Here is a 25,941-nt window from a genome sequence, read left to right on the forward strand (position 1 = left end):
TATATATATATATATATATATATATATATATATATATATATATATATATATATATATATATATATATATATATATATATATATATATATATATATATATATATATATATATATATATATATATATATATATATATATATATATATATATATATATATATATATATATATATATATATATATATATATATATATATATATATATATATATATATATATATATATATATATATATATATATATATATATATATATATATATATATATATATATATATATATATATATATATATATATATATATATATATATATATATATATATATATATATATATATATATATATATATATATATATATATATATATATATATATATATATATATATATATATATATATATATATATATATATATATATATATATATATATATATATATATATATATATATATATATATATATATATATATATATATATATATATATATATATATATATATATATATATATATATATATATATATATATATATATATATATATATATATATATATATATATATATATATATATATATATATATATATATATATATATATATATATATATATATATATATATATATATATATATATATATATATATATATATATATATATATATATATATATATATATATATATATATATATATATATATATATATATATATATATATATATATATATATATATATATATATATATATATATATATATATATATATATATATATATATATATATATATATATATATATATATATATATATATATATATATATATATATATATATATATATATATATATATATATATATATATATATATATATATATATATATATATATATATATATATATATATATATATATATATATATATATATATATATATATATATATATATATATATATATATATATATATATATATATATATATATATATATATATATATATATATATATATATATATATATATATATATATATATATATATATATATATATATATATATATATATATATATATATATATATATATATATATATATATATATATATATATATATATATATATATATATATATATATATATATATATATATATATATATATATATATATATATATATATATATATATATATATATATATATATATATATATATATATATATATATATATATATATATATATATATATATATATATATATATATATATATATATATATATATATATATATATATATATATATATATGTATATATATATATATATATATATATATATATATATATATATATATATATATATATATATATATATATATATATATATATATATATATATATATATATATATATATATATATATATATATATATATATATATATATATATATATATATATATATATATATATATAAATAAAAAATAAAAAACTCCAGTTTACCCACCGAAGATAATGAGACAGAAGAAGGGTATGCATGGATATGACGTTCGATCATCGTCACAACATCTCTTTGGGACATCCTTGGACATGAGTATGGAGGGTCTCCCCTCAGAGACCAGGACTGAACATCCACCTTCAGACCACCAAGAAGGTGGACATATACCCTGTGTCACAAGAAGGCTTGCAGGAGCAACTGGAAAAGCAGCAACACCAGCACCAGCACTAGCAGCAACACCATGACAAGAAGACAGCTGCTTGCCTAAAGTTGCCAAGCGGCATATTTCTGTACGGAGTGTGTTTGGTGGTAGTGGCAGCATTGGTGGTGGTGACTAAAGGCTTTTATTAACGTACTCGAAATAATAAACCCACAGAAAGAGAGAGAGAGAGAGAGAGAGAGAGAGAGAGAGAGAGAGAGAGAGAGAGAGAGAGAGAGAGAGAGAGAGAGAGAGAGAACAACACAAAACAAGCTTTATTAGTGGTATTATCATGAAGTACGTACACTCCATCCTGATGATGTCCCTGGCGAGATGTGGCTCCGTGTCAGGGAGGACAGGGATGTACTTTAGGAGACTCATGGTAAGGTGTGTAGATGTTGATGCTATGGGGTGATGACATGGGAAAATGCTTTGGACCCCTATATATACCTACATTGCATCATCAAGTGAATACAGGGTGTCATTGCACATTTGTCAAATGACATCTATTTCAACATCGTTTGACATCATTTGACATCGTTTGATATCGTTAGCGTAGCATATGTTATCGCAAGCCAAGAAAATTTGAAATTTCTGATTCTTCCCATTTTCTTTAGTACGTCATACATCATCATTGATGATGTACGATGGGATATACATCATCGTATGTCCTGGATCCGATATTGTACGTCCTTCATTTTGAGTGTCCTTCTTCAGGTAAAAGCTCCCAATCGTTACGACAGTCGTATGCAATCGCAGAAAGCTGGCCTGTATGAGTGTCATGGGTGTCATAGTAAAAAAAAACGCTGTAGTGTGACCCCAGCATAATGATGAAGAACACATGCTCAGTCACATTTCTGTATCACCATTCATGTTTCCTCACTTTCTAGTGTTATGGTAAGAAAAGGCCACTTAACCAAATGTACACAAGAATTGAGAATTTTTCAAGACTATACAGTATGTTGAGCTCAACTTTATATACAACCAGGGTAACTTACATAACAATCAAGGAATGTGACAATCAATATTCAGGTATCATATATCCCTGAAACTGTAGCTATTGATAAGCCCCCTGAAAGTGTAGCTATTGATAAGCCAAATAGCAGTCAAATGCATCACAAGACATCCAGAAAATATATCAGGACTGTTGTCACACAATGCTCAGATTTGAGGTACAATGTGCTTATACTTGTATTAGCAACTAGTACCTAACCCCTTCCCGGAGGAGGATCTATATATAGAAGTTTCGAAAACAGGACTTTTGTCGGATCATTTATACACAGACGCTTGTTCTTATTTTACTGTACTAAGTTGCAGCGTCGTCTTTATATAGACAATTCCTTACAAATAACAAAATTCATAAAATAAATCATTATTTGGCATCACCACTATCCAAACACTGGTCAACATGGCCTCTCAAAGCTGGTCACCGCTTGTGCTTTGTTGATGATGGATGTGCTATGAATATAAGCTAATACTGGAAATTTTTGCATTATTTACACTTTCTTTATCATTAGCCTTTCATGTCAAAGAAAAAGAACTGTACCACACGCCATTAACATTGCCTAAAAATGAATAGGTACAAAACAAGTACGTACGTGAAAAATATGAAGAAAAGTGGAAGTAAATTACATCCAGGTCACGAGTCCTGAATGTTGAGTAACTTAAACATTCATACAAACACACTGACATATCATTATCACCAATCAAACACAAACAACACTTACATATAAATTCTATTGTTTGTTCAGTTTTGCGGCAGTCTATATATAGATGTTACTCAGTTTTGAGGCAGAGTCTATATATAGGTTCAATTGTTTGTTCAGTTTTGCAGCACAGTCTGTATATGGATGTCAATCAAGAGTACCCATTAGCGGAGAAACTATGTATAGACGTATGGATGAAAGTTGGTAGCGTCTATATATAGACGATTTTTTATTTGGTAGTTCGCTCATCTGCCCTGCTGCCGGGAAGGGGTTAATGGATCAACAGAACATAGGTGGATCAATCAGTATACTTTGTAAGGCCAGCTCTGCATATAGTAGAGATTTTAACTTGAAATATACATGAAAGGAATTTATTTGTTATCTGTGAGGATGAAGCTGACTTAACAATTATCTTTTCTTCCCTATACAACCTAAGCAATACAGCCTTTCCATTTCCATTGCTTCCTTGCTGAGTTCATTTACATCTTCAACACCTCTACAAGCAATGAATTTCCTTTCAATTTTCACATTCCCAACTGAATCTTCCCTCTTGGTTGCTTGTCAAAAGCACTTCTTGGAAACTTTTCTCACATCTGTCCAACTATAAATAAACTTCATAAACCTTGTGCCTATATTGACTACAATTACATTTTGTCATTATCCCACCATCTTTAATATTCTCAGACTCCAAAGTACTTTCATAATTTGGTCTTACAATTTCAAGATTACTATGCTCAAATTATATTCATCCTCTCCTTATACACATGGTCATGTTATGCAGCCACTCTGCAGGATGATGTTCATCAAGTCAGTTAGAATTTCTACTCCCAAATTAGTGGATACTTTGTCTCTCAGCAACTGTTACATAGAATCAGCCTTATCATTCTTTACTGTACCAATTGCATCAACCAACAGAATCAATGTGAAAGGGGGAGTCTTGTAAACAGCCATATCTAGCCTGTTTTCTTTGGTTACTCAAACAAATATAAGAATGAAGAGAAAAGAAAGAAGTCGATACAGAAACATGTGTTTGTATGACAAGACCTGAAACATCTGCTACCTGAGGACACTCATTGTTTCCTGGCTTGTTTCTAATAAAAACAAGCCAGGAAAATGTCTATAACAAACATTGCCACCACTTCAAATTTAAAATCTCTGAAGAACAAAATAGCCAAAATCTTCAAAGAATAAAGAATACCTTTTCTTCATCAATGTTTCCTTCTCCACCATCTTACATTCACATTCAAAATATATTTCACATAGGTTTAAATAATCGATGGTACTTTGGAGTCTGGGATTAAGAGGCCGCCGTGGTAAAGTGGGACAGCAAGCGCTTTGTGGGACCCAGGATTCTCAAGCACACGGATTCGAATCCTGGCCACGATCCGAGATTAGGAAGGGCATCCACTCGCGGTAATGGTTCCCAAAAGTCAAAACCAAAGTTCTCCTGATTCCTGTGTCAGGAAGCAACATCCTAGCCCTAATGTAAAAAGGGAGCTGGATGTAAAAAAAAAAAAAAAAAAAAAAAAAAAAAGGACTTAGGAGTCTGGGATTAGTGAGATGAGGATCTGCTGATGAACTGATGAAGAAGTACCCAGTGAACTCAAATGTTCTGGCAAAACTGTTTATAAGGCAAAGATGTAGAGGCAGAACTAATGCATTGGTGGACTTGTGCCTTTACATTATCACAATCTTCATAAAGTAAGTCACTAACATATTCTAATAACCAGTCCATCATGTCATAACCTCATCCAGGTACCACAAGGAATTCATTTGAAGCAGAGGGAAACAATTAAATCTTGCTGTACAATGACAGAGAAAAATGTTTTTTGTTCAGCATCAGGTGAAAGACTGTAAAGTAGAGCAAAGGATATACTGAATGAAGAACAAAAGTTACTGAGCCATCCAGGATAACTGCTGACATGCTGATCACTTTGATGGTGTAGCAAAGAGTGGTAATGAATCTAGCATAGACAATCATGAAAATGGCAGTTCCAGATGGCAAGCCAAGTGTAACTATAAACATGTAGCACCATACATTCACAAGAGTATGACACCTACATACACCTGAAATTACAAACCAAACTATGTTAAAACTTTGAAATCTGTGAAAATTAAAGCAATAATACACACAGATATAATACAGTTGTTTTAAGTAGAGGAAGAACTAATACATTATTATGACATTTGCAAGCAGTGTACCTACAACTAGAACCTATTGACATTTGGAACCACAAGCCAAATCATAATAAAGTTCATGACACCAGAGAAGATTAGAGCAACAGTACATATGAAAGTCATAGCTGCTTCCAGTACAGGCATAACCAATACAATATCATATCTTTCTCTGTGTAACATTATGGAAACAATACAAAGATAGTAACAATGACAATTAGGCAGATGATGATGTCCAAGTAGCTAGACTAGAATGCATATCATACAAAACCACAATATCAGCATAGGAAAAATAACTTAAGGAGAGGAAGAAGTGTGAAAAATAAATGGGGCACACTACCAGCAACCTTGCCAACCTCAGTGTTTGGTAAGATCACTAATAACACTCATCTAACCAAAACACTTCATTGAAATGTTCAGGAGTTATATCCTCTACTCCTCTGCACACATCCAGTAGCCTTGCTTCAGCCTCAGTATTCATTAAGACTGCCACCAGCACCTGCCTCTAATCCAAGCACCTCACTAACAGGTCACATATTGGAGTTACATTCTTGATTTTCTCTCAATCATCCAATGGTCTGTTGCTGTCTGTCTTCTCTTTGTATATTTGTCTCAAGATGATGACAGACAGCAAAAGAAAGAAAAAATAAATTGTAGGCTACTATTTAAGCAAGAGACGATTTTCTGGTACATTTTATATCAATTCAAATTTTCTTGATATCATAACTACTTTGATAGGCAATCTTAATTTTGGTGTGTCTATTTTAGCAATAATTATTCACTAATAGTACAGTATGGTTAAGAAGCTCTGAGAATCAAGATGTCATACACGTTTTTTTCTAGAATCCCTACTTACACTGGTACTCAAAACAGCAGGAAACTTCAAGAATATACTCCTCTGACAACTCTTGTATGCCGAGAGACTTACATCCTCATTAACGTAGAGTTGGTAAATTTAAAGTAAGATTTTCATGTGGCAATTTGTCTTTTCTTCCTAAACACTGCAAATACTTAGAAGGATAATGTCTAACCAAGTGGAAATTTACAGGAATGGTCATCACACAGTGTATTATGAGGCAGAGGTGAACACTGGCATTTGTGTCTCCTAATAATCAATTAATCTGAGACACTCAAGACAGTCAACTTGAAACATTCATGAAGGACCAACACTTCACAAGAGACAGCTATGAAGGACTACAGACACCCCATGAAGGACCAACACTGAACTGAAAACACCCATGAAGGAAGGAGTGAGCAGCAGCAGTGAAGGAATACAAAGCACAAACTCGCTACCAAGGCCTTGCAAAGCTTAATGGATCTCTTTTCAATGCATAGTGATAAAATGTGGTTCAAACAGTGGCTGAACTTTAAGAGTAATAAAACATTAATTGCAATTTACTTATTTTCCATGTTCCAAAAGATAATGACACACACTAAAATGTGTAAACCATGAACATCTGTACCCTACAATTTCTAAATATAATGCATAATTTCATAATCTTTACATAGTGAAAGCTGCAACAAAGCAGCAATCTTACACATGACAGTCCCTTTATATGAAACACCTACCTTTATAAGTAAGCAGTATATTATTTAAAGCATATGAATTAACTTCAGAATTTTACCCATAGACACTAAATGTAAATATGCAAACATCTATATACCTAGCCAGAAATCCCACACATGGTGGCCCAGCTGGAATTGCTAAAAAGACAGATAATTTACAACTTTAAATATTAACAGAACTTAACAAATCTACATTCACCTTTGTCACAAAACACATTACTTGGCCCTTTACGACACTCAAACACCAAGTTAGAGTACACAAACTCACCAGGGGCCTCTATCTTTGTGTAGTGGTAAGGGTTAACGCACACCTCCTCCTTCTTAAGGTTGAAGGCGTACTGGCAGTGTTCAAGGGCGCGCAGCTCGTGGTGAGACTGTAGTTCTGGCCAGCGCCACAGCCGGCAGTAGATGACATGGGGCAGACCCTTCTTGTGGGACACCTGCAGCCGCCCATCCAATGACCTGCAACAATAACAGGTGTTAGGTGAGATGCAGAGAGCAAAACAGAAGAGGCTAGGCATTAGGGGAAACATAAAGAACAAAATAGGAGAGGACAAGTATTAGATTAGTCATGGAGAACAAAACACAAAGGAAAAAGTATAAACTGAACCTTTAAAAAAAAAAGTAGACATAATAAAAAACAGACAAAAAAGACCAAAACCAGCAAAGACAGACAGAGAATACATAAAAATACCAATACACACTCTTTCATGGTACATTTTCCCTCTAGATACATAAAATTTACTTTTAAACTCCTGCATTATCCATTAAGAGCAAGACTAGTTGATAGGGGAGGAAAAAATTCATAAGAAAAGAAACGTATATGAGTGACTACGCTCATGGCATATTTTAGAGCTCCTAGATACATCAAAACTTGTTTTTAAACTCCCACCCAAATGATCAAGATCAGAGCTGATCCAGGTGTTAGTGTGGGTGACTTGCAAAAGAGAGGCTGCAAGAGAACAAATGTCATTCAAGAGTGGTGGGAAGAGCATGCTTGTTCAGCATTGCATTGGTTATTGGCAAGATTCTGTATTTGTAGTTGTTTTGTCAAATTTTGATATCATACATGTCTGCTATGAATGTTTCACTGAGTGCCAGCCAGCAGACATGATGCAGACGTCACTTGAGAAGCTATAACTGTGACCTCGTAATCTGATCGATGAAAAAAGTAAGCAAGTTTATCCTTTGTGTGTGTGTGTGTGTGTGTATTTACCTATTTGTATTTACCTATTTGTGTATTACAGGGCCTGAGCTAAGCTCCCTGTGTCCTGTCTCCTTGTCCATTCCTGTCATATCTCTCTTTCATCTGATTGACACACACCGCGTCAACGACATGACTGCTCAGTTTATTCCACTTATCAATGCTACGATGCGGGAAACTGTATTTTCTCACGTCATTTAGACAGATGTCCTTTATTAGCTTTTTTTCCATGTCCTCGGAGATAATTACTTGTGGTCACCTTTATCAACTCTCTATCCAGTATGTCAATCTTGTTCACCAATTTATACATAGTTATCATGTCTCCTCTTGTTCTTCTCTCTTCTAATGTGGTCAGCCCCAGCTTCCTCAGTCTTTCCTCATAGTCTAACTCCCTGAGTCCTGGTACCATCCTTGTTGCCAGCCTCTGTACCCTTTCTACCTTCTTCACATTTTTCTTCATATGCGGTGACCAGACACATGCTGCATATTCTAACTGGGGTCTTATTAAGGTACATAATATCTTCTTCATCATTCCTTCATCTAGGTAGTGGAATGCAAGGCCAATATTTTGAAGCATGTTATATGTTTTCCAAAAAATCTTGTTAATGTGTTTCTCCGGTGACAAAGTGTTTTGCACGGTTACTCCTAAGTCTTTCTCCTCATTGGTCTCTTTAATTTTCTCATCACCCAGCCTGTAATCCCAGTTTGGTCTGTATCTACTTCTTCCCATTTTCATAACATGGGTCTTGTCTATATTAAATTCCATCTGCCACTCTTTACTCCACTCATATATTTTATCAAGATCTTCCTGTAACTTGTTACAATCTTCCACATTCTTTACTCTCCTCATAATTTTAGTATCGTCTGCAAACATGTTCATGTAACTGTCAATTCCTACTGGCATATCATTAACATAAATCAAAAACATGATGGGACCAAGCACTGACCCTTGTGGAACTCCACTGGTTACCTTCTTCCACTCGGACTTCCTTCCTCTCACCACTGTTCTCATTTCTCTTCCCATTAAGTAATTTTCCATCCATTTTGCTAGTTTATCATTTACTCCTCCAATCTTCTTTAGTTTCCACATCAGTCTATTGTGTGGTACTTTATCAAAGGCCTTTCTCAAGTCCAGGTAGATAGCATCCACCCATCCCTCTCTATGTTGTAGTATGTCAGTCACTCTTGAATAAAAACATAATAAATTGGATACACGATCTTCCTTTTCTGAAACCAAACTGCCTTTCACTCAGAATGTTTTCACTTTCTAGATACTCACTCCACTTAGCTTTAATTACTTCTTCACATACCTTGCACAATATACTAGTCAACGATACTGGTCTATAATTTAGCGGTTCCATTCTACTACCATTCTTATATATAGGCACAATGTCAGCTCTTTTCCACTCTTTCGGGACTAATCCTGTTCGTATGGAGGTTTCCACAATATCAAATACGGGTTCAACAATTGATCCTTACATTCATTTAGCAACCTCCCAGATATGCCATCAGGCCCCATTGATTTATTAATATCCAGATTGCTTATAATTTTCCTTACATCTTCCTTAGTAACCATGATGTCCTGCATTTGCTTTATTTCCGTAGGCCTTCCTCCCATAAAATGCTCCTCCTTTGTAAACACTTTGCAAAAGTTGTCGTTCAAAATTTCAGCTATATCTCCAGCATCCTCATATACTTCTTCCCATTTTTACCTTTTCTATTGCCTCCTTATATTTAGTTTTCCATTTATGAATTTGTAAAACATTTTGGGTCACTATCACAGTTTTCCACCACCCTCTGTTCATATTCCTTCTGTGCTGTTCTCCTTACTTCAACATATCTATTCCTTGCTGTTTTGTAAACTTCTCTTGATAATACATCACTGTTTTTCTTAAGTTTCTTCCATGCCTTTTCTTTGTTCTTTTTGCTTCTTCACAATTTCTATTAAACCACTGTTTATTATTTAAAGTCCTCTTTCTGTAATATGGCACAAACTTTTCACAGCAGAGTTATACAAATCCATAAATTTATCGTATTTCAATTGCATATCCCTTTCCTGGTATACCACGGACCAGTCAATTTCATTAAAGAACTCCCTTATATGGTTATAATTTGCCCTAATATAATTTAATTTTTCCTCCTGTTCCACAATCTTATTCGTGCTTAATTCCGTATCCAGCTCAAAGCTTAGGACATCATGATCGCTTCTCCCAAGGGACATTTATGTTCAATTTCCTCTTTTAGAGAGATGCCCCTGGTAAATACCAAATCCAACCTTGCTGCAACATCTTGTCCCCTGCACCTTGTTGGTGATCTCACCCACTGTGTCATCAAGTTATTTGTTGCTACCTTTAACAATTCCTCTGCCCACTCACCACCGTTCACCACTTAGTCTTCCCACACTATTTCTTTACAATTAAAGTCTCCGACTATCATCACTCTATCCTTTCTGATGAGTTCTTGCTTCATTCTGTCTAGAGTATTTCTCATCACCATTTGGTACTGTTCATATTCCCAAGCACTGGTTCTGGGTGGTATGTATACTGTTATAATATTAATGTCCCTCTTGCCATCTATTATAAGCATACTTATCACTTCCTCATTTCTCTTACTATAGTTCACCTCCTTCACTATCAGATCTTCCTTACTAAGAACCATTATACCACCACCTCCTTTATTTTTTCTATCATTTCTCCATACTTTGTAGTGTTTTACAACAAACCAGACTAGCTTTATTTCGAGCCTTAGCTTTGTTTCCACTATACACATTATGCCCGGTTAGTTATTTCTTAGGTAATCCATACATTCTAGCCTCTTTGACAGAAATCCATCTATATTCATGTAAGTCACTTGTATTCCATTCCTAGTCTCTTTCTTCCATGTAATGTCTATTCCGTCTGTTTTATCCACCACTTCTTTAGCCTCCCATTTCTCATCCTCCAAAAAAACTTGGTCTTTTCCTCCTCTGTTCTTTCGTCATTCCTATCTTTCACTTCAGTTACAAGCTCTTTCATTTTCATTCGCTCATCCTGTGACATATTTCTTCTTATGTAAATTGTTTTGGTTTCCTCAGTCCTTAAGTTTCCAAGCCCTCCTCAACAAGACCTCAGCTGCCACCTGAGACTTTAATTTCAATTTTAATGGTCTATTCTTGCCTTCCTCAAAAGCTCCCAATCTCACTCTTTCTTCTACCTCAGCATATAGGTCCTCTTCCTCCACAGAGATCTTATTCAGTAAAGACTTAATCCTGTCATTTTCCTTATCCCTCCTATCCTGCCAGTTTCTGTTAGTTTCCTCCCTCAATCCTGTTATGATCACACATTTTTTCTTTTCAGCAATATCTCTCACCACATACTCATTTTCCTTTAGTGCCTTTACCATTTCACTCTGTAATCACTTTATTTTCCTCTTCCTGCTTTTCACTATCTCCTAAAGGACCTTTGTACCTCCTGATGTTCATGGTTCACTTCTTTCATCCTGGCATCAATTAGATTAACCATTCAGAGACCCTTACTCTACCTCTGAGGAACTCTAACCCAAAACTGCCAGAGACGTATTTAGCTTTCTCATGTTTTAGGAGTATTGCGTCCTCAAAACCTACCATTATACTGCCATCATGCACTGTAGACATTGCTCATGCTCCTCCTCATCCCTGCTAACATGAATCTTCCTGTATTTATTTATTACATATCTGAACTTTAGCAGTTTCTCTGCCTCAGCTCTTAAACTGACGCCTCAACTCTGCTAATATGAACTAATTTCCATTACTTACTCTTACCATTTCAGATGTTTTTGGTAACTGTTATATTGTGGTGGTGAAAACTTTGTATGACATAAATAAGAATTTTCCAATCGTTTTGTTATAAGGAAAACAAGTACATATTACTCAAAATATTTGCACCACGAAAGGCAACACTCCATCACGATATCTCGTGTCTATTTTTAGCCACAAACACTCCCAAACAGCAAAACATGAAATGTTGTTTTTCTTTTCAACTCAGGACATATTATGCATGTGTCCAACTCATCGACTGGTGAGAAACGAGGCGAATAAACTAGTCACATAAGGCTTTGCTAACTCGCTAACCTTAGCACAAAACATCTAGCACCAATTAATACCACTTCCAGTCAGTTCTGGGAGGAATGACTGTCATTTTCATTTGTTTCACATCATCTAAGAGTGGTTACGCAAAAAAAAAAAAAAATCCATGATGTGGCCAGCACTGGCGAAATCACAAAGTCTCAGATCTGCTGACGCTTTACGGGTTAAGGCATTCCTCCTTCCTCAAGTCCCCTTCGGATATTTTCATCTCAATTTCTAGGAGTTTAGCCTTCATCTCTTCACATTGTTTCCTTAGTTGTTGGTTTTCTTTCTCCATCTCTACTTTTTCCTTCAAAAGCTCTTTATTCGCTATCGTTAACAAATAGATCTCTTTTTTGAACGAATCATTCTCGGCTGTAACTCTATCCAATTTTTCTTCTATGGACAAAATGTTTAGGAACTTACTTTCCAGTGCCTGGATTCTTGCATCCATATCTAATTTCTCCAGTCCTCTTAGAGTAGTTACAAAACCTTCAAAATCCTTGGGTTGCCTAGGAGTAGCCGCCATGTTTGCTATCGTCAGCTGATTACGGCCAAAACAATCACCGCCCACACTCTCCTCTCAGGGACCACTCTCCATATCCCTTACTTTCAACACTATGCGACAGTAGGATATCAACAGGACACTAACTTAGAGGTAACCGGGCCCTGTAACACCATAGGTATTTTCACTTCTTCCCATCCGCAGCCGGAGACAGTCGTCCTCTCAGCGACAGCGAGTGTGTGTGTGTGTGTATTTACCTTACCTAATTTAACTAATTGTAACATACGGGAAAGGAGCTATGCTCGTACTGTCCCGTCTCCATATCTACTAATGTCCAGCTTTTTCTTAAAATCATGAATATTCCTTGCGTTGACCACTTCCACGTCTAAACTATTCCATGCTTCCACCCTTCTATGAGGGAAGCTATATTTTTTCACATCTCTCCTATAAGTGGCCATTTTAGTTTTTCCCATGCCCTCTCGACATTCTTTCATTCCACATACACAGATCTTCCCTATCCATTTTTTCCATGCCAATCATCACTCTGTATATTGCTATCAGGTCTCCCCTTTCTCTTCTGTTTTCCAGGGTCGGAAGTTGCATTCTTTTCAGTCTGTCTTCATAAGTCAAATCTCTTAAGTCAGGCACCATTTTGTTGCAGCCCTCTGTACTTTCTCTAGTTTCCTTATGTGTTTCTTTAAGTTCGGAGCCCACTGTATTGTTGCATATTCAAGCCTTGGTCTTATCATTGCAGTAATTATTTTCATCATTTCTTCATCTAAATATTTGAACGCCACTCTTATGTTCCTCAATAAGTTCAATACTTCTCCAATTATTTTGTTTATATGTCTCTCTGGCGATAGGTCATTGGTAATTGTCACCCCAAGGTCTTTTTCTTCATGACTGGTTTTTATGTCTTCATTTCCTATCTTGTACATACTCCTGATTCTTCTTTCACTCTTGCCAAACTCTAATTTCTTGCATTTTGTCGTGTTGAACTCCATTTGCCATGTACAGCTCCATTTCCATATTCTGTCCAAGTCTTCCTGGAGTAGTTCGCAATCTTTGTCACATCTCACTTTTCTTAACAATTTTGCATCGTCTGCAAATAGGCTCACATAACTGGACACCCCATCCACCATGTCATTTATGTAGACCGAAACATTACTGGTGCCAACACTGATCCCTGTGGAACTCCACTCTCCACCAAGCCCCATTCTGATGGTCTGTCCTTAATTATTGTTCTCATTTCTCTTCCTACCAAAAGTCTTCCATCCATTTTAGTAAACTGCCATGCACTCCTCCTACCATTTCAAGTTTCCAGATCAGTCTCCGTGTGGTACCTTATCAAAGGCCTTTTTTAAATCCAGATATATTCCATCAGCCCAACCATCTCTTTCCTGTATTACATCTATCACCCTCGAATAGTAACATATCAGGTTTGTCGTGCATGAACGCCCTTTTCTAAAACCAAATTGACACTCACAAAGTATGTCATTTTTCTCCAAGAAGTCTGTCCATCTATTCTTCACCACCCTCTCACACATCTTAGCTACCACACTTGTAAGTGACACTGGTCTATAGTTCAATGGGTCTCTCTTGTTACCTGATTTATAAATTGGGACAATGTTAGCTCTTTTCCAGTCTTGGGGCACTACACCTTCCCTTAATGAGGCATCAATTACTTCACAAACTTTTTCTGCCAGTTGCTCCTGCATTCTCTTAAAATCCATCCTGATACCCCATCAGGTCCCACAGCTTTTCTCACTTCTAAACTCCCCATCATATTCTTGATCTCCTCCACAGTTACTTGAAACTCCTTCATAATCCCTTTCTGTTCCATTACCAGTGGTTTGTCAAAAGCAGTCTCCTTTGTGAATACCTTCCGAAAGCATCCATTCATAGCCTCTGCCATTTCCTGGGATCCTCACTGCATACTCCATTTACTTCTAAACTTTCAATACTTTCTCTATTTTTGATGTTGTTGTTCACATGTCTGTAAAAAGCCTTGGTTGGTCTTTACATTTATCAATTATATCCTTTTCTTGTTTCTTTCTTTCTTCTCTTCTAATCAACACATATTCATTTCTTGCTCTTTTGTAACTTTCCCACTGCTTAATCCGTCTTTTCCTTCTCCACCTCTTCCATGCATCCTCTTTTCTTGTTCTAGCCTTTTCACATCTATCGTTAAACCAGTCCTGCTTTCCAACTTCTCTATGTTGTCTTATTGGTACAAATTTTTCTCACCTTCTTTGTATATTTTTATAAATTCCTTCCACTTTTCATTTGCTCCTTAGCACTCTTGAATTTCATCCAATTTGTCTCTTGAAAGAATTTCTTTAGGTTTCCAAAATCTGTCTTGGCATAATTCCATCTTCCCACTTTATATTCTTCATTTCTTCTAGATTTCTCTTCATCTATCACCTTGAACTCCAAAACTGCATGATCACTCTTTGCTAAAGGGCACTCCACCCTCATCTCCTCAATGACCATTGGCTCTGTACTAAAGACCAAGTCCAGTCTTGACGATGCTCCTCTCCTCCAAACCTAGTATCTTCTTTGACCCACTGAGTTAACACATTTTCCATTGCCAGTGTCAATAGTGTATTTCCCATGTTGTCTCTGATCCTTCCATTGACCAGTCCTCCCAACACACCTCTTTACAATTAAAATCTCCCATCATTATAGTTCGTTCACAGCCACCCAACATTTCTTCCAGACATGTTCCTGTATCACTTATCATTTCTTCATATTCCTGTACTGACCATGCATTTGTCTTAGGTGGTACGTACACCACTATGTAGTGCCTCTTTTTCCTTCATTAGTTTCTGCTCTGATCTTTAGCACTTCTGCCTTTCCCATACCTTCTTTCACTTGATCCACCTTTATATCTTTTTAACCAGCAACATCACTCCTCCTCCCATCTTACCTACTCTATTTCTTTTCCAAACATTATATTTCCTTCTCCAACCATCATCAGGTCTTCTCCTCTCTCAGTTTTGTTTCAGTAAGACCCACAATATCTGGGTTCTTGTCCCTCAAGTAATCGTTGAGTTCTAAAATCCCGATATCACTCCATTTATGTTGGAATACATTACATTCCGCTCATACGTAAGTTTCTTTAGTCCTTTCTTGCTGTACTTTTCTGGGTTATGAACCACTTCCTCAGTCTCATATCCAAGATTCTCCAGAAAAACTCTTTCTTCTCCTCTTCTGTCCTCTCTTCATTTTTTTCAAAGCCTCCTTTCTCAACTCATTTAACATTTCTCTTTCCTTTTCACCGAGATCTCTTCTCAACCAAATCTTCCTTGTTGTTTCCTGCTGGGCTAGCCTCCATGACTTCTCCACCAATTCATCTACATCCTTTTGTGACTTAAGTTTGATTCTTATTGGCCTCATACCTTCTCCTGTGAACTTTCCAATTCTATGGAAGTCCTCTATTTCTTGTACTAGGTCTTTTCCCTCCTCCTGCACCACATTAATGATATTATTTATCACCTTTTTTATGTTTTTCTCTCTCCATTTTACTCGGTGTCTTATCCTCCTCCACACCAAATATCACCACACATCTCTTTTTGTCTACAGTTTCCCTCACCAATGTCTCATTTGACTTAATAACCTTCACAACTTTCTCAGCAATCTTCTCTTCTATGATCTGTTGATCTATAATTTCAGCAAGGCCCAAAGTTTTCTCCCCAGACTCTTTGATTTCCTTTTCCAGACTTGCAACTTTGTAATTTACCTCCTTTCTTTCCACTTCCTGACTTTTTTTCCATTCAGCCTGCTTCTCCATCACTTTTCCTAAAGATTCTCCACATTTGTCGCAATTCACTTTAATTAACTTAACTTCCTCTTTCAGTACTGCATTTTCTGTCTTCATTTCAGCGCACTCTTTCAGCACATTATGACTCTTTTCCAGTTCCATACTTTTCAAATAGTTTTTCAATTTTCCTTCTAATTCCAGAATTTTCTTGACATAGACGCTCTTTTCCATTGTACCTTGAAGCCTGTGAAGTCTAATTTCTCTTCGAATATGGCCGCCATGTTGCACAGATGTAAACAACTCAGCTGATGGTTCCAATGCAGGTTACAGTTAAATTCACCTTCCTGGACATTACTTGCTTCTCAACAGTTAACATATGGAGACGGGACAAACATTACATGCTCCTTACCCACCTTAGTTACTCTTAGGCAACGGCAACAGTAGTAGTAAAGATGATTTCTCCGGAGCTCAGCGACCGCGTCTTCTGTGTACCGTGTGTGTGTGTGTGTGTGTGTGTGTGTGTGTGTGTGTGTGTATTTACCTAGTTGTATTGTACAGGGTTCAAGCAGGGCTCATAATGTCCTGTCTCCATATCTAATTTTCCTTAATTCATGACATGTAGGCGCCATGAAGCCAGTAACACGGTGACGCCTGAGGCATCATATTTCTTTTCTGAGCTTTCTTCAGTTCAGTTGTCCCGTATAGTGTGTTGGATACCAATTACACACGCCGTATGCTGTCCTTGAAATCCTAGTGTTCCTCCCACCATCCTTGTCTCCACCAATCACTAAAGATAAGCTACATCGTCCGCCTTGTGTCTAAAATTACCTAATGGCATAGACTGTTACCATCTCTCTCTCTCTCTCTCTCTCTCTCTCTCTCTCTCTCTCTCTTCTCTCTCTCTCCATTCTCCTTCTTTCCCTCTCGAAGATAAGTTACATCGTCCGCCTTGTAACATTGTCACACACACACACACACACACACACACACACACACACACACACACACACACACACACAACAAATTTTCTAATCTCTCTCTCTCTCTCTCTCTCCTTCTTTCCTCTCCTTCCCTTCCCCTCTTCCTCTCGAAGATAAGCTACATACATCCTGCTTGTGTCTAAAATATTAGCAAATGTCACACTCTCTCTCTCTCTCTCTCTCTCTCTCTCTCTCTCTTTCTCCGAAGAGAGAAGCGTCCACTTTCCTCTTATATAGTGACTAAAAATAGCAGCATAATACACAAAGACGACAAGTATGACAAGCTTGCACGAGTTTCCTCCACACCACTACCACCATATATCATACAGGCGGGCTTTTTTAACATCCGGCGCGAAGGGGTTAATGTTATGCACATTATGTGCTGTAACAATTTCATTATCCAATGCATTTCATTTTTCCATCATTGTGTGGAAAACTGTATTTTCCAATATCCTTAACACACTGCCTCATCCTGATCTTTTCATGTCCTCTTGTCCTTCCATCTTCTTCTGTAAACAGCACCAGGTCTTTTTTGTATATCTTTTCAATATCATTTACTATCTTATACATTGTTATTAGGTCTCCACGTTCTCTTCTATCTTGCAAGGTTGGCAGTCCCATTTCCTTCAGTCGTTCTTCATATGTGAGGTCATTTAATTCTGGCACCATCTTAGTAGCAATCTCCTGTATCTTTTCCAATTTTCTCATACCACTGTTGCATATTCCAGCCTTGGACATATCATGCTTGTGATGATTTTTTTCATCATATCTTTGTCCATGTAATGAAATGCCACTCTTATATTAGTCAACATTTTATATGATAGTTCAAATATCTTGCTTATGTGTTTTTCAGGGCTCAGATTTTCCTGTATGATCACTCACAAATCTTTTTCCTCTTTAGTCTTCATCATTTGTTCATCTCCCATGAAAAAGTTCCATACTGGTCTTCTCTTATTCTTTCCTAGTTCCATCATGTGACACTTCTTGGCATTAAACTCCAATTTCCACTTCCTCCTCCACTCATAGATCTTGCTTAAATCTTCCTGCAACAGCAGACAGTCCTCTCTGGTTTCAATAGTTCTTAGCAGCTTTGCATCATCAGCAAATAAATTTATATAACTGTTTATCCCAATGTGAATTTCGTTAACATAAATCTGAAACATAATGGGGGCTAACACTGACCCTTGTGGCACCCTGCTAGTTACTTTACCCTAAGTTGAGTATGTATCTCTGATCACAGTTCTCATTTCCCTATCCTTCAAATAATCTCTTGTCTATTCTAGCAAAGTTCCTCGCAGTCCTCTTGTGTTCTCTAGTTTCCAAAGTAGTCTTCCATGAGGGACTTTATCAAAAGCCTTTTTAATATCCAGGTATACTGTGTCTAGCTATCTATCTGTTTTCAAGTCCTGCAATAACTCTCAAGTAGAAGCTTAATAAGTTTGATACACATGACCACCCTGTCCTGAACCCAAATTATCTGTTCGATATGACTTGCTTCTTTTCCAGAAATTTTTTTTTTTTCCAGAGATTTTTCTTTGATAATTATTTCATACAATTTCCCCAAGACAATTGTAAGTGACACTGGTCTGTAGTTTAGTAGTTCAGTTGCCTTTCCTCTTTTAAATATGGGTATTACGTTGGCTCTCTTCCATTCTAGTGGAACTTTCCCTTCATTTATTGAACTTGTAATTATTTCCCAAATTGGATCCAGTAGTTGCTCTTTACATTCTTTTAACACCCAGCCTGATACACCATCAGGCCCCATTGCTTTTCTGATATCCAACTTATCCAGTAATCTTCCAATATCCTCTTTGTGCACTGCAATCTCCTGTAATACAGTAATACTCCACTAACGAACAGGATAGGGGGTGTCAAAGCTGTTCGTAGAGCGAAAATTCGTTAAGCGGACGTAATTTTCTCATACAAAATAATGGAAATAGGGGGGATGCGTTCTGGGCTGGTCCCCACCATACCACATGTGTTACAAAAAAAAAATTATATATACGTTTGGCAGCATATTAGGCCACCGGTTTACCACTACTTTTATGATGTCATATGAGTCATTGGAAGTTAGAGGAGCTACGTACAAATTCTCTCACATTCTCGCATTTATGTTCACAAAACAACATTTCTATTAGCTTTTTACTAACCTTGCCCCCAAGAAAGGATTGTTTTGTAATGCATAAAGTGAAATCTTACATGGAATACCAAAAAATAAAGCAGAGATGAGATCAGCCACAAACGAAGCGGGAGACTCGCGACTCGGCCACTTCTTCTTTTTGTGACCCTTTTATCTTGGGGTGTTGTCTTTCCCCATGATATTTGTTTTCATTCCTCTATTGCCTGCTATAATGGATATCATATCTTAGTATTCAAATACGCTCATGCCATGAGGATAACCTCGACTCCGTGGCACTGAGTGATAGTGAATTATTAATGAAATACCGCTATTTCATTAATAATCACTATCACCAGTGCCACGGAGTCAAGGTTATCCTCATGGCATGAGCATATAATACTAAGATATGATATCCATTATAGCAGGCAATAGAGGAGTGAAAACATAAACATCATAATGAAAGTAACACGCAAGCAAAAGGGTCACAAGAAGAAACGGCCGAGAGGCCATGAGTCTCCCGCTTCGTCTGTGGCTGATCTCATCTCTGCTTTATTTTTTGGTATTCCATGTAAGATTTCACTTTATGCATTACAAAACAATCCTTTCTTGGGGGCAAGGTTTGTAAAAAGCTAATAGAAATGTTTTGTGAACATAAAAGCAAATATAAGACAGTAACACCACCTTGAGAGGTGGTGTTCCCAGCAACCTCAGAGCAACCTGATAGCAACCTTGTCACTGTCCCTCCAAGCGTTCATGGATGCCATTTCACTGCAAGAGGTTGCTCTGACGTTGTTAAAGAATCTTGATCTAGCTCCAGGAGCGCTAGAGACAGGCAGGGAGCCAGCCAATCACAGTGAAGCTACTGCATTTGGTCCCTCCGGCAAATTCAAACCCAGAAAATTCGCTAAAACGGATGTGGTTGTATGTTATGCGGACTTTTTGGTCTAACTTTATATAGTACGTTAAACTGGAAATTCATTAGACGAACGTTCGTTAAGCGGAGTATTACTGTACTTGGCAATCTCATATCCTATTAAGTTCTGTGAAATCATCTTCTGCAGTGAACACGATTTTGAAGCTCTCATTCATTATTTCACACATTTCCTTCTCTGTTTGGTATGTCTTCTCTTCTTTAATTATTTTTTCAATTGTTTCCTTATTCTTTGTTTTCTAAACTTGTAGGAAAGTTCAGGTTCGTCTTTGCTTTTATTCACCACATCTTTCTCAAAGTTTCTAACTTCCTCTCTCCTTACTCTAATATATTAACTTCTGGCATCTTTGTACTGCTGTCTGTTACAGTCATTTCCCTGTTTTATGAGTTTTTTCCATGCTTTATCTTTTGCCTTTTTAGCTTGTATGCATCTAGCATTGTAACAAGCCTTTATTTTTTTCTTAGCTCTTTACACAGGAACAAACTTTTTTACTCTCATTATATTTCTGTAAGAATATGTCATATTTCTCTTGTACTGTCTTTCTGTACATAATATTACTCCACTCAATATCAGCAAAATAGATCCTTAATTTTTTAAAATCTACTCTTGCAAAATCTAATCTCTCTCTTTTGTAGTCATCTCTGTAACTCATCCCATCTTCCTCCTGAATTTGCATTTCTAATATCACATGATCACATCTCCCCATTGCACTAAGGTTTTGTATGATTGGACGGGGCTCTGGTTTCTTTGTGAAAACTAGGTCAAGCAACGATGGTTCTTCTTCCCCCCTGTACCTTGTTGACTCCTCCACTCACTGGTCTATTGCATTAACCATAACCAACTGTAACACTTTCTCGCTCCACTGCCCAGCATTATCAATTACTTCCACCTTTCTCTAGTTTACTTTTTTACAGTTAAAAGTCTCCAACTACAAGTACAGGTAAATCTCGATTTACGCAATAGATGCGTTCCAAGAGGCATCGCGTATATCAAAATTCGCGTAAAACAAACTTGTAATTCTCATAAGAAACAATAGATAACAGGGGGGATGCGGGATGTGGTCCAAGAAAAATTGTACAAAATGCTCTATTTATTTGGCTAAATCAACATGTCTTTATTATTTACCATTCTAAATACTAGAAGTGTATTTAACCCTTGTGCAATGGGGTAATTATAAATTAATCATTCCCATCTGCGGATAAAATGGTAAATTTATAAAAATCAGATAGTTTTATTCATGAAAATACGTTTCTCTTTGATATTCTGAATACATTGATGTATTTTGCAGCTTGCTACGATCTCTGACAGCAAAGTTATTGCTTATAAAATATTCCTCCTGATAGCTCTCTCTCTCTCTCTCTCTCTCTCTCTCTCTCTCTCTAGGCATATCTTTTGGGTGAAAAAATTGTACTTTCAGAGAGAGAGAGAGAGAGAGAGAGAGAGAGAGAATGTGTCAGCTTGTTTTGACTCTAGGCCTTTCCCTACTCTCTCTCTCTCTCTCTCTCTCTCTCTCTCTCTCTCTCTCTCTCTCTCTCTCATTCTTTCATTCATTCTTGTCTTCACTTTCACTAAAATCCACATCACTCCCAAATGACGTATATATCACTATCCATCTCGTTGTTGTGATATCTCCCCTCATGAGGAGGGGACGTTCCACCCGCAGTGTCATGGGGGTTGCCAGATGTCTCCTCCAAGATGGAAAGATGTGAGCCTAGACCAAGATGAAATAGCAAAACTGGCAATTCAGCTCGTGGACAGTGTTGCCTGATATATACACTTGCCCTCCGACTTGAGTAAGAAAACAGTAAGTTTAAAGAAGTGGCGCGAAAAATCATGATTACATGAACGATCACTGCCACACAAGGGTTAATAAAGTAAAGGGAAAAGCAAGAAATAATAAGAGAAAGCAAAAAATAACGAGAAAACAACAAAACAAAGAATACGTAAACAAAACACTCACTGCGTCACCGCCTTCACCACTCACACCACAATCAGTCACCATCTTCCTCTGAGCTTTACCACTTTATCAAAAATCCACTTATCAAAAATAACCCCACATGCAGAAGATGATGAAGGACGTTTTGGGGCCATCTTGGTGAATTACAGGTAGATTGAAGAGATTCCATCTGTACTCAGTGATGGCAGACTGCACATGAGGCACGAGAAGAGCGGGAGCTGGATCCAAGATTCTTTAACATCAGAGCAACCTTCTGCCATGAAATGGCATCCATGAACACATGGAGGGACGGTAACGAGGTTACTATGAGGTTGCTCTCAGGCTGCTGGTAACACCACCTCTCCAGGTGGTGTTACTAATTACTAATGAAATACTGCGATATTTCATTAGTAATTCACTATCACTCGGTGCCACGGAGTCGAGGTTATCCTCATGGCATGAGCGTATGTGAATACTAAGATATAATATCCATTATAGCAGGTAATAGAGGAGTGGAAACATAAATATCATGGTGAAAGACAACACGCAAGCTAAAACGGTCACAAGAAGAAGCGGCCAAGTCGCCGCGATTCTCTGCCTCGTCTGTGGGCGATCTCATCTCTGCTTTATTTTTTGGTATTCCATGTAAGATTTCACTTTATGCATTACAAAATCCTTTCTTGGGGGCAAGGTTTGTAAAAAGCTAATAGAAATTATGTTTTATGAACATAAATGCATATATAAGACTAACACCACCTGGAGAGGTGATGTTCCCAGTAACCTGAGAGCAACCTGATAGCAACCTTGTTACCGTCCCTCCAAGTGTTCATGGATGCCATTTCACGGCAGGAGGTTGCTCTGACATTGTTAAAGTTTCTTGGATCCAGGTCCTGGCAACCAATGACCACTTTTAGGCAGGCTACAAACCTCCACCCGCCAACAGCAATGAATCTTTGTGGATGCTATTTTACGAAGGTTGGTATGTGAGCAGGAGGTTGCTATGGAGGTTGTCTGTACCAACATAGACAACAACCTGGTTCTTGGATCCGACCCCAGAGCTCCCACCTATCGGCCAGCAGCGGAACTCACTGGTGCGCAGTTTGAAAATGTGGTTGGGCCAAATCGCATATAAGCAAACCGATCGTGCAAATTAAATCAATTATAATATTTTTTCGGTCGTGTTATAACAAAAATGTGTAAATCATACACGCGCAAATCGAGTTACCTGTATTCTTCTATCTCTTCTTATCATGTTCTCTAGGCACTTTATCGCCTCTCTTTGCATATCTTTATATTCTTCTGTTCCCCATGTATTAGTCTTTGGTGGAACACATGTAACTATAATTTTCTCTTCTTCAGTTCTTCTATTTTGATTGTTACTCCCATTACTTCCACTTTGTCCTCACCATATTGAACATCCTCCACACATATATTATCACGAACCATTATTAGTATTCCTCCTCCCCTTTTATCCTTCCTGTCTCTCCTCCAGGTACATTGTATTATATCACTCCTCTTTAAAGTTGACATGGATCTCTTCTCTTAGTTTTGTTTCAAAGAAGCACATTACATCCGGCTTTTTCTCTTTAAAATAATCCCTAACTTTCAATATGCTTGATAACATCCCATCTATATTAGTGTAAATCACTCTTAATTTCTTGCCACTCCATGACCTCCTGTTTCTTCCTTAGGTACCACTTCTTTAGTCTCATATCCAGAACCCTCCAGTAAAAATTCTTCATCTCTATCTCTGTCCTTTTCTTGTTTTTTTTCCTTAGGTTCACTTCTTAGCACTTTCTCCTTTTCCCTCTCCTCCAAGTTCATATCTCTTTTTATCCATATATCCTTGTGTTCAATATCATCGGCCAGCTTCCCTTTCCTAGCCATAATTTCCTCTACAGTCACTTGGGATCTCATTCTCACCTTCATTTGTCCTACCCCCTTCACTGTATCTTCCTAACCTGATCACTTCCTCCACCTCCTGGTCTAGTTCTTGCTGTCTTGTACTCATTTGATAACAGTTTTGGAAAATTCTTTCTTCACATTCTCTCGTGAATTTATTTGGATTTTTCTTTTCCTTCATCCCAAAAATCACGAAGCTTTTTTTGTTGTCCACTGTATCCCACACCAGGTCTTCTTTCTCTTTAACAACTTCAATTACAGTGACTTTCATGTTCTCCTAAATTTGTCTCTTTACAACCTCTGAAAATTTAACTTTTTCCTCTTCTTGCTCCTACTTCCATTCATTTCGTAGATCCTTCAGCTTGTTTTCACCCAATCCACCTTCTGTCCTGTCCACAATCCCATCCTGCACTTTAATCTGCAAGCTCCTTAAGGAGCTTTCATAGTCTTGACGTGGCTTTTAGTACGTTATTTTGTTTCTTTATTTCTTGCATCTCCTCTTTTAATCCTTCATTGATTGCACTGACCTCACATTCTACTAATCTCAATTTCTGCTCTGTGTTTTTCGTTATCAGTCGGTCCTGTTTGTCCAATAAACTCGACATCAGCTCCTTCATATACCTTTATTCCCTTTCTACGTTGATTAACCTTCTCATATTACCTCATTCGTCCCTGAATCCAGAAAAATCCTTGTCAAAAATATCATCTGTTAGTTTCCTTAGACCAACAGGAGTTTCAATGTACCATTGGTTTTTACACGATGGCGTATATTTTGATTCCACCATACATCTGGCAGCACTACTCTGTTCCATCACTCTCTCATTATTCTTTCCGTATATACAATCCAACACTTATCTAATTTGGAGACAGGAGAACCTATGGCCCCCTCCCCCACTGTACATACGTCTAGGCCAGTCTCCAACTCCTGTCGTAGCTTTTCTCTACAAGCTGCTCAGATGCATCTGGTGGCACGATGGCTACGTTGTGTGTGCATTTACCTAGTTTACCTAGTTGTATTTACCTAGTTGTAGTTTTACAGGGCCTGGGCTTATGCTCGTGTGGTCCCATCTCCATATCTACACTTATCCAATTTTTCTTTAAAACTATGCACACTCATTGCTGACACCACTTCTTCACTCAAACTGTTCCACATCTCTACACATCTTTGTGGGAAACTATATTTTTTTAACATCTCTCAGACATCTTCCCTTTCTCAGCTTTTTACTATGCGATCTTGTGCTTCGAATGTCATATTCTTCTCTCAGGATCAGTTTCTCATTATCTACTTGGTCCATTCCGTTGATCAATTTATAACCTTGTATGAGATCCCCTCTTTCCCTCCTCTGTTCCAGGGTTGGTAGATCCATAGCCTTTAGTCTCTCCTCATAT

General features: G+C 36.6%; 1 protein-coding gene across 3 annotated transcripts in view; it reads right to left on the reverse strand.

Annotated features, from left to right (window-relative positions):
* The window catches only part of LOC123511314 (mothers against decapentaplegic homolog 3-like), a 211,251-nt gene that overhangs the window by 120,539 nt on the left and 64,771 nt on the right, over nucleotides 1-25,941 (reverse strand). For all 3 annotated transcript variants that reach the window (XM_045267096.1, XM_045267095.1, XM_045267097.1), the window contains exon 2: nucleotides 7,399-7,592. In XM_045267096.1, the coding sequence (XP_045123031.1) occupies nucleotides 7,399-7,592 (194 nt within the window). The remainder of the gene's footprint in view (nucleotides 1-7,398; nucleotides 7,593-25,941) is intronic.

The sequence above is a fragment of the Portunus trituberculatus genome, chromosome 31 (assembly GCF_017591435.1).
Source record: "Portunus trituberculatus isolate SZX2019 chromosome 31, ASM1759143v1, whole genome shotgun sequence".
Lineage (NCBI taxonomy): Eukaryota > Metazoa > Arthropoda > Malacostraca > Decapoda > Portunidae > Portunus > Portunus trituberculatus.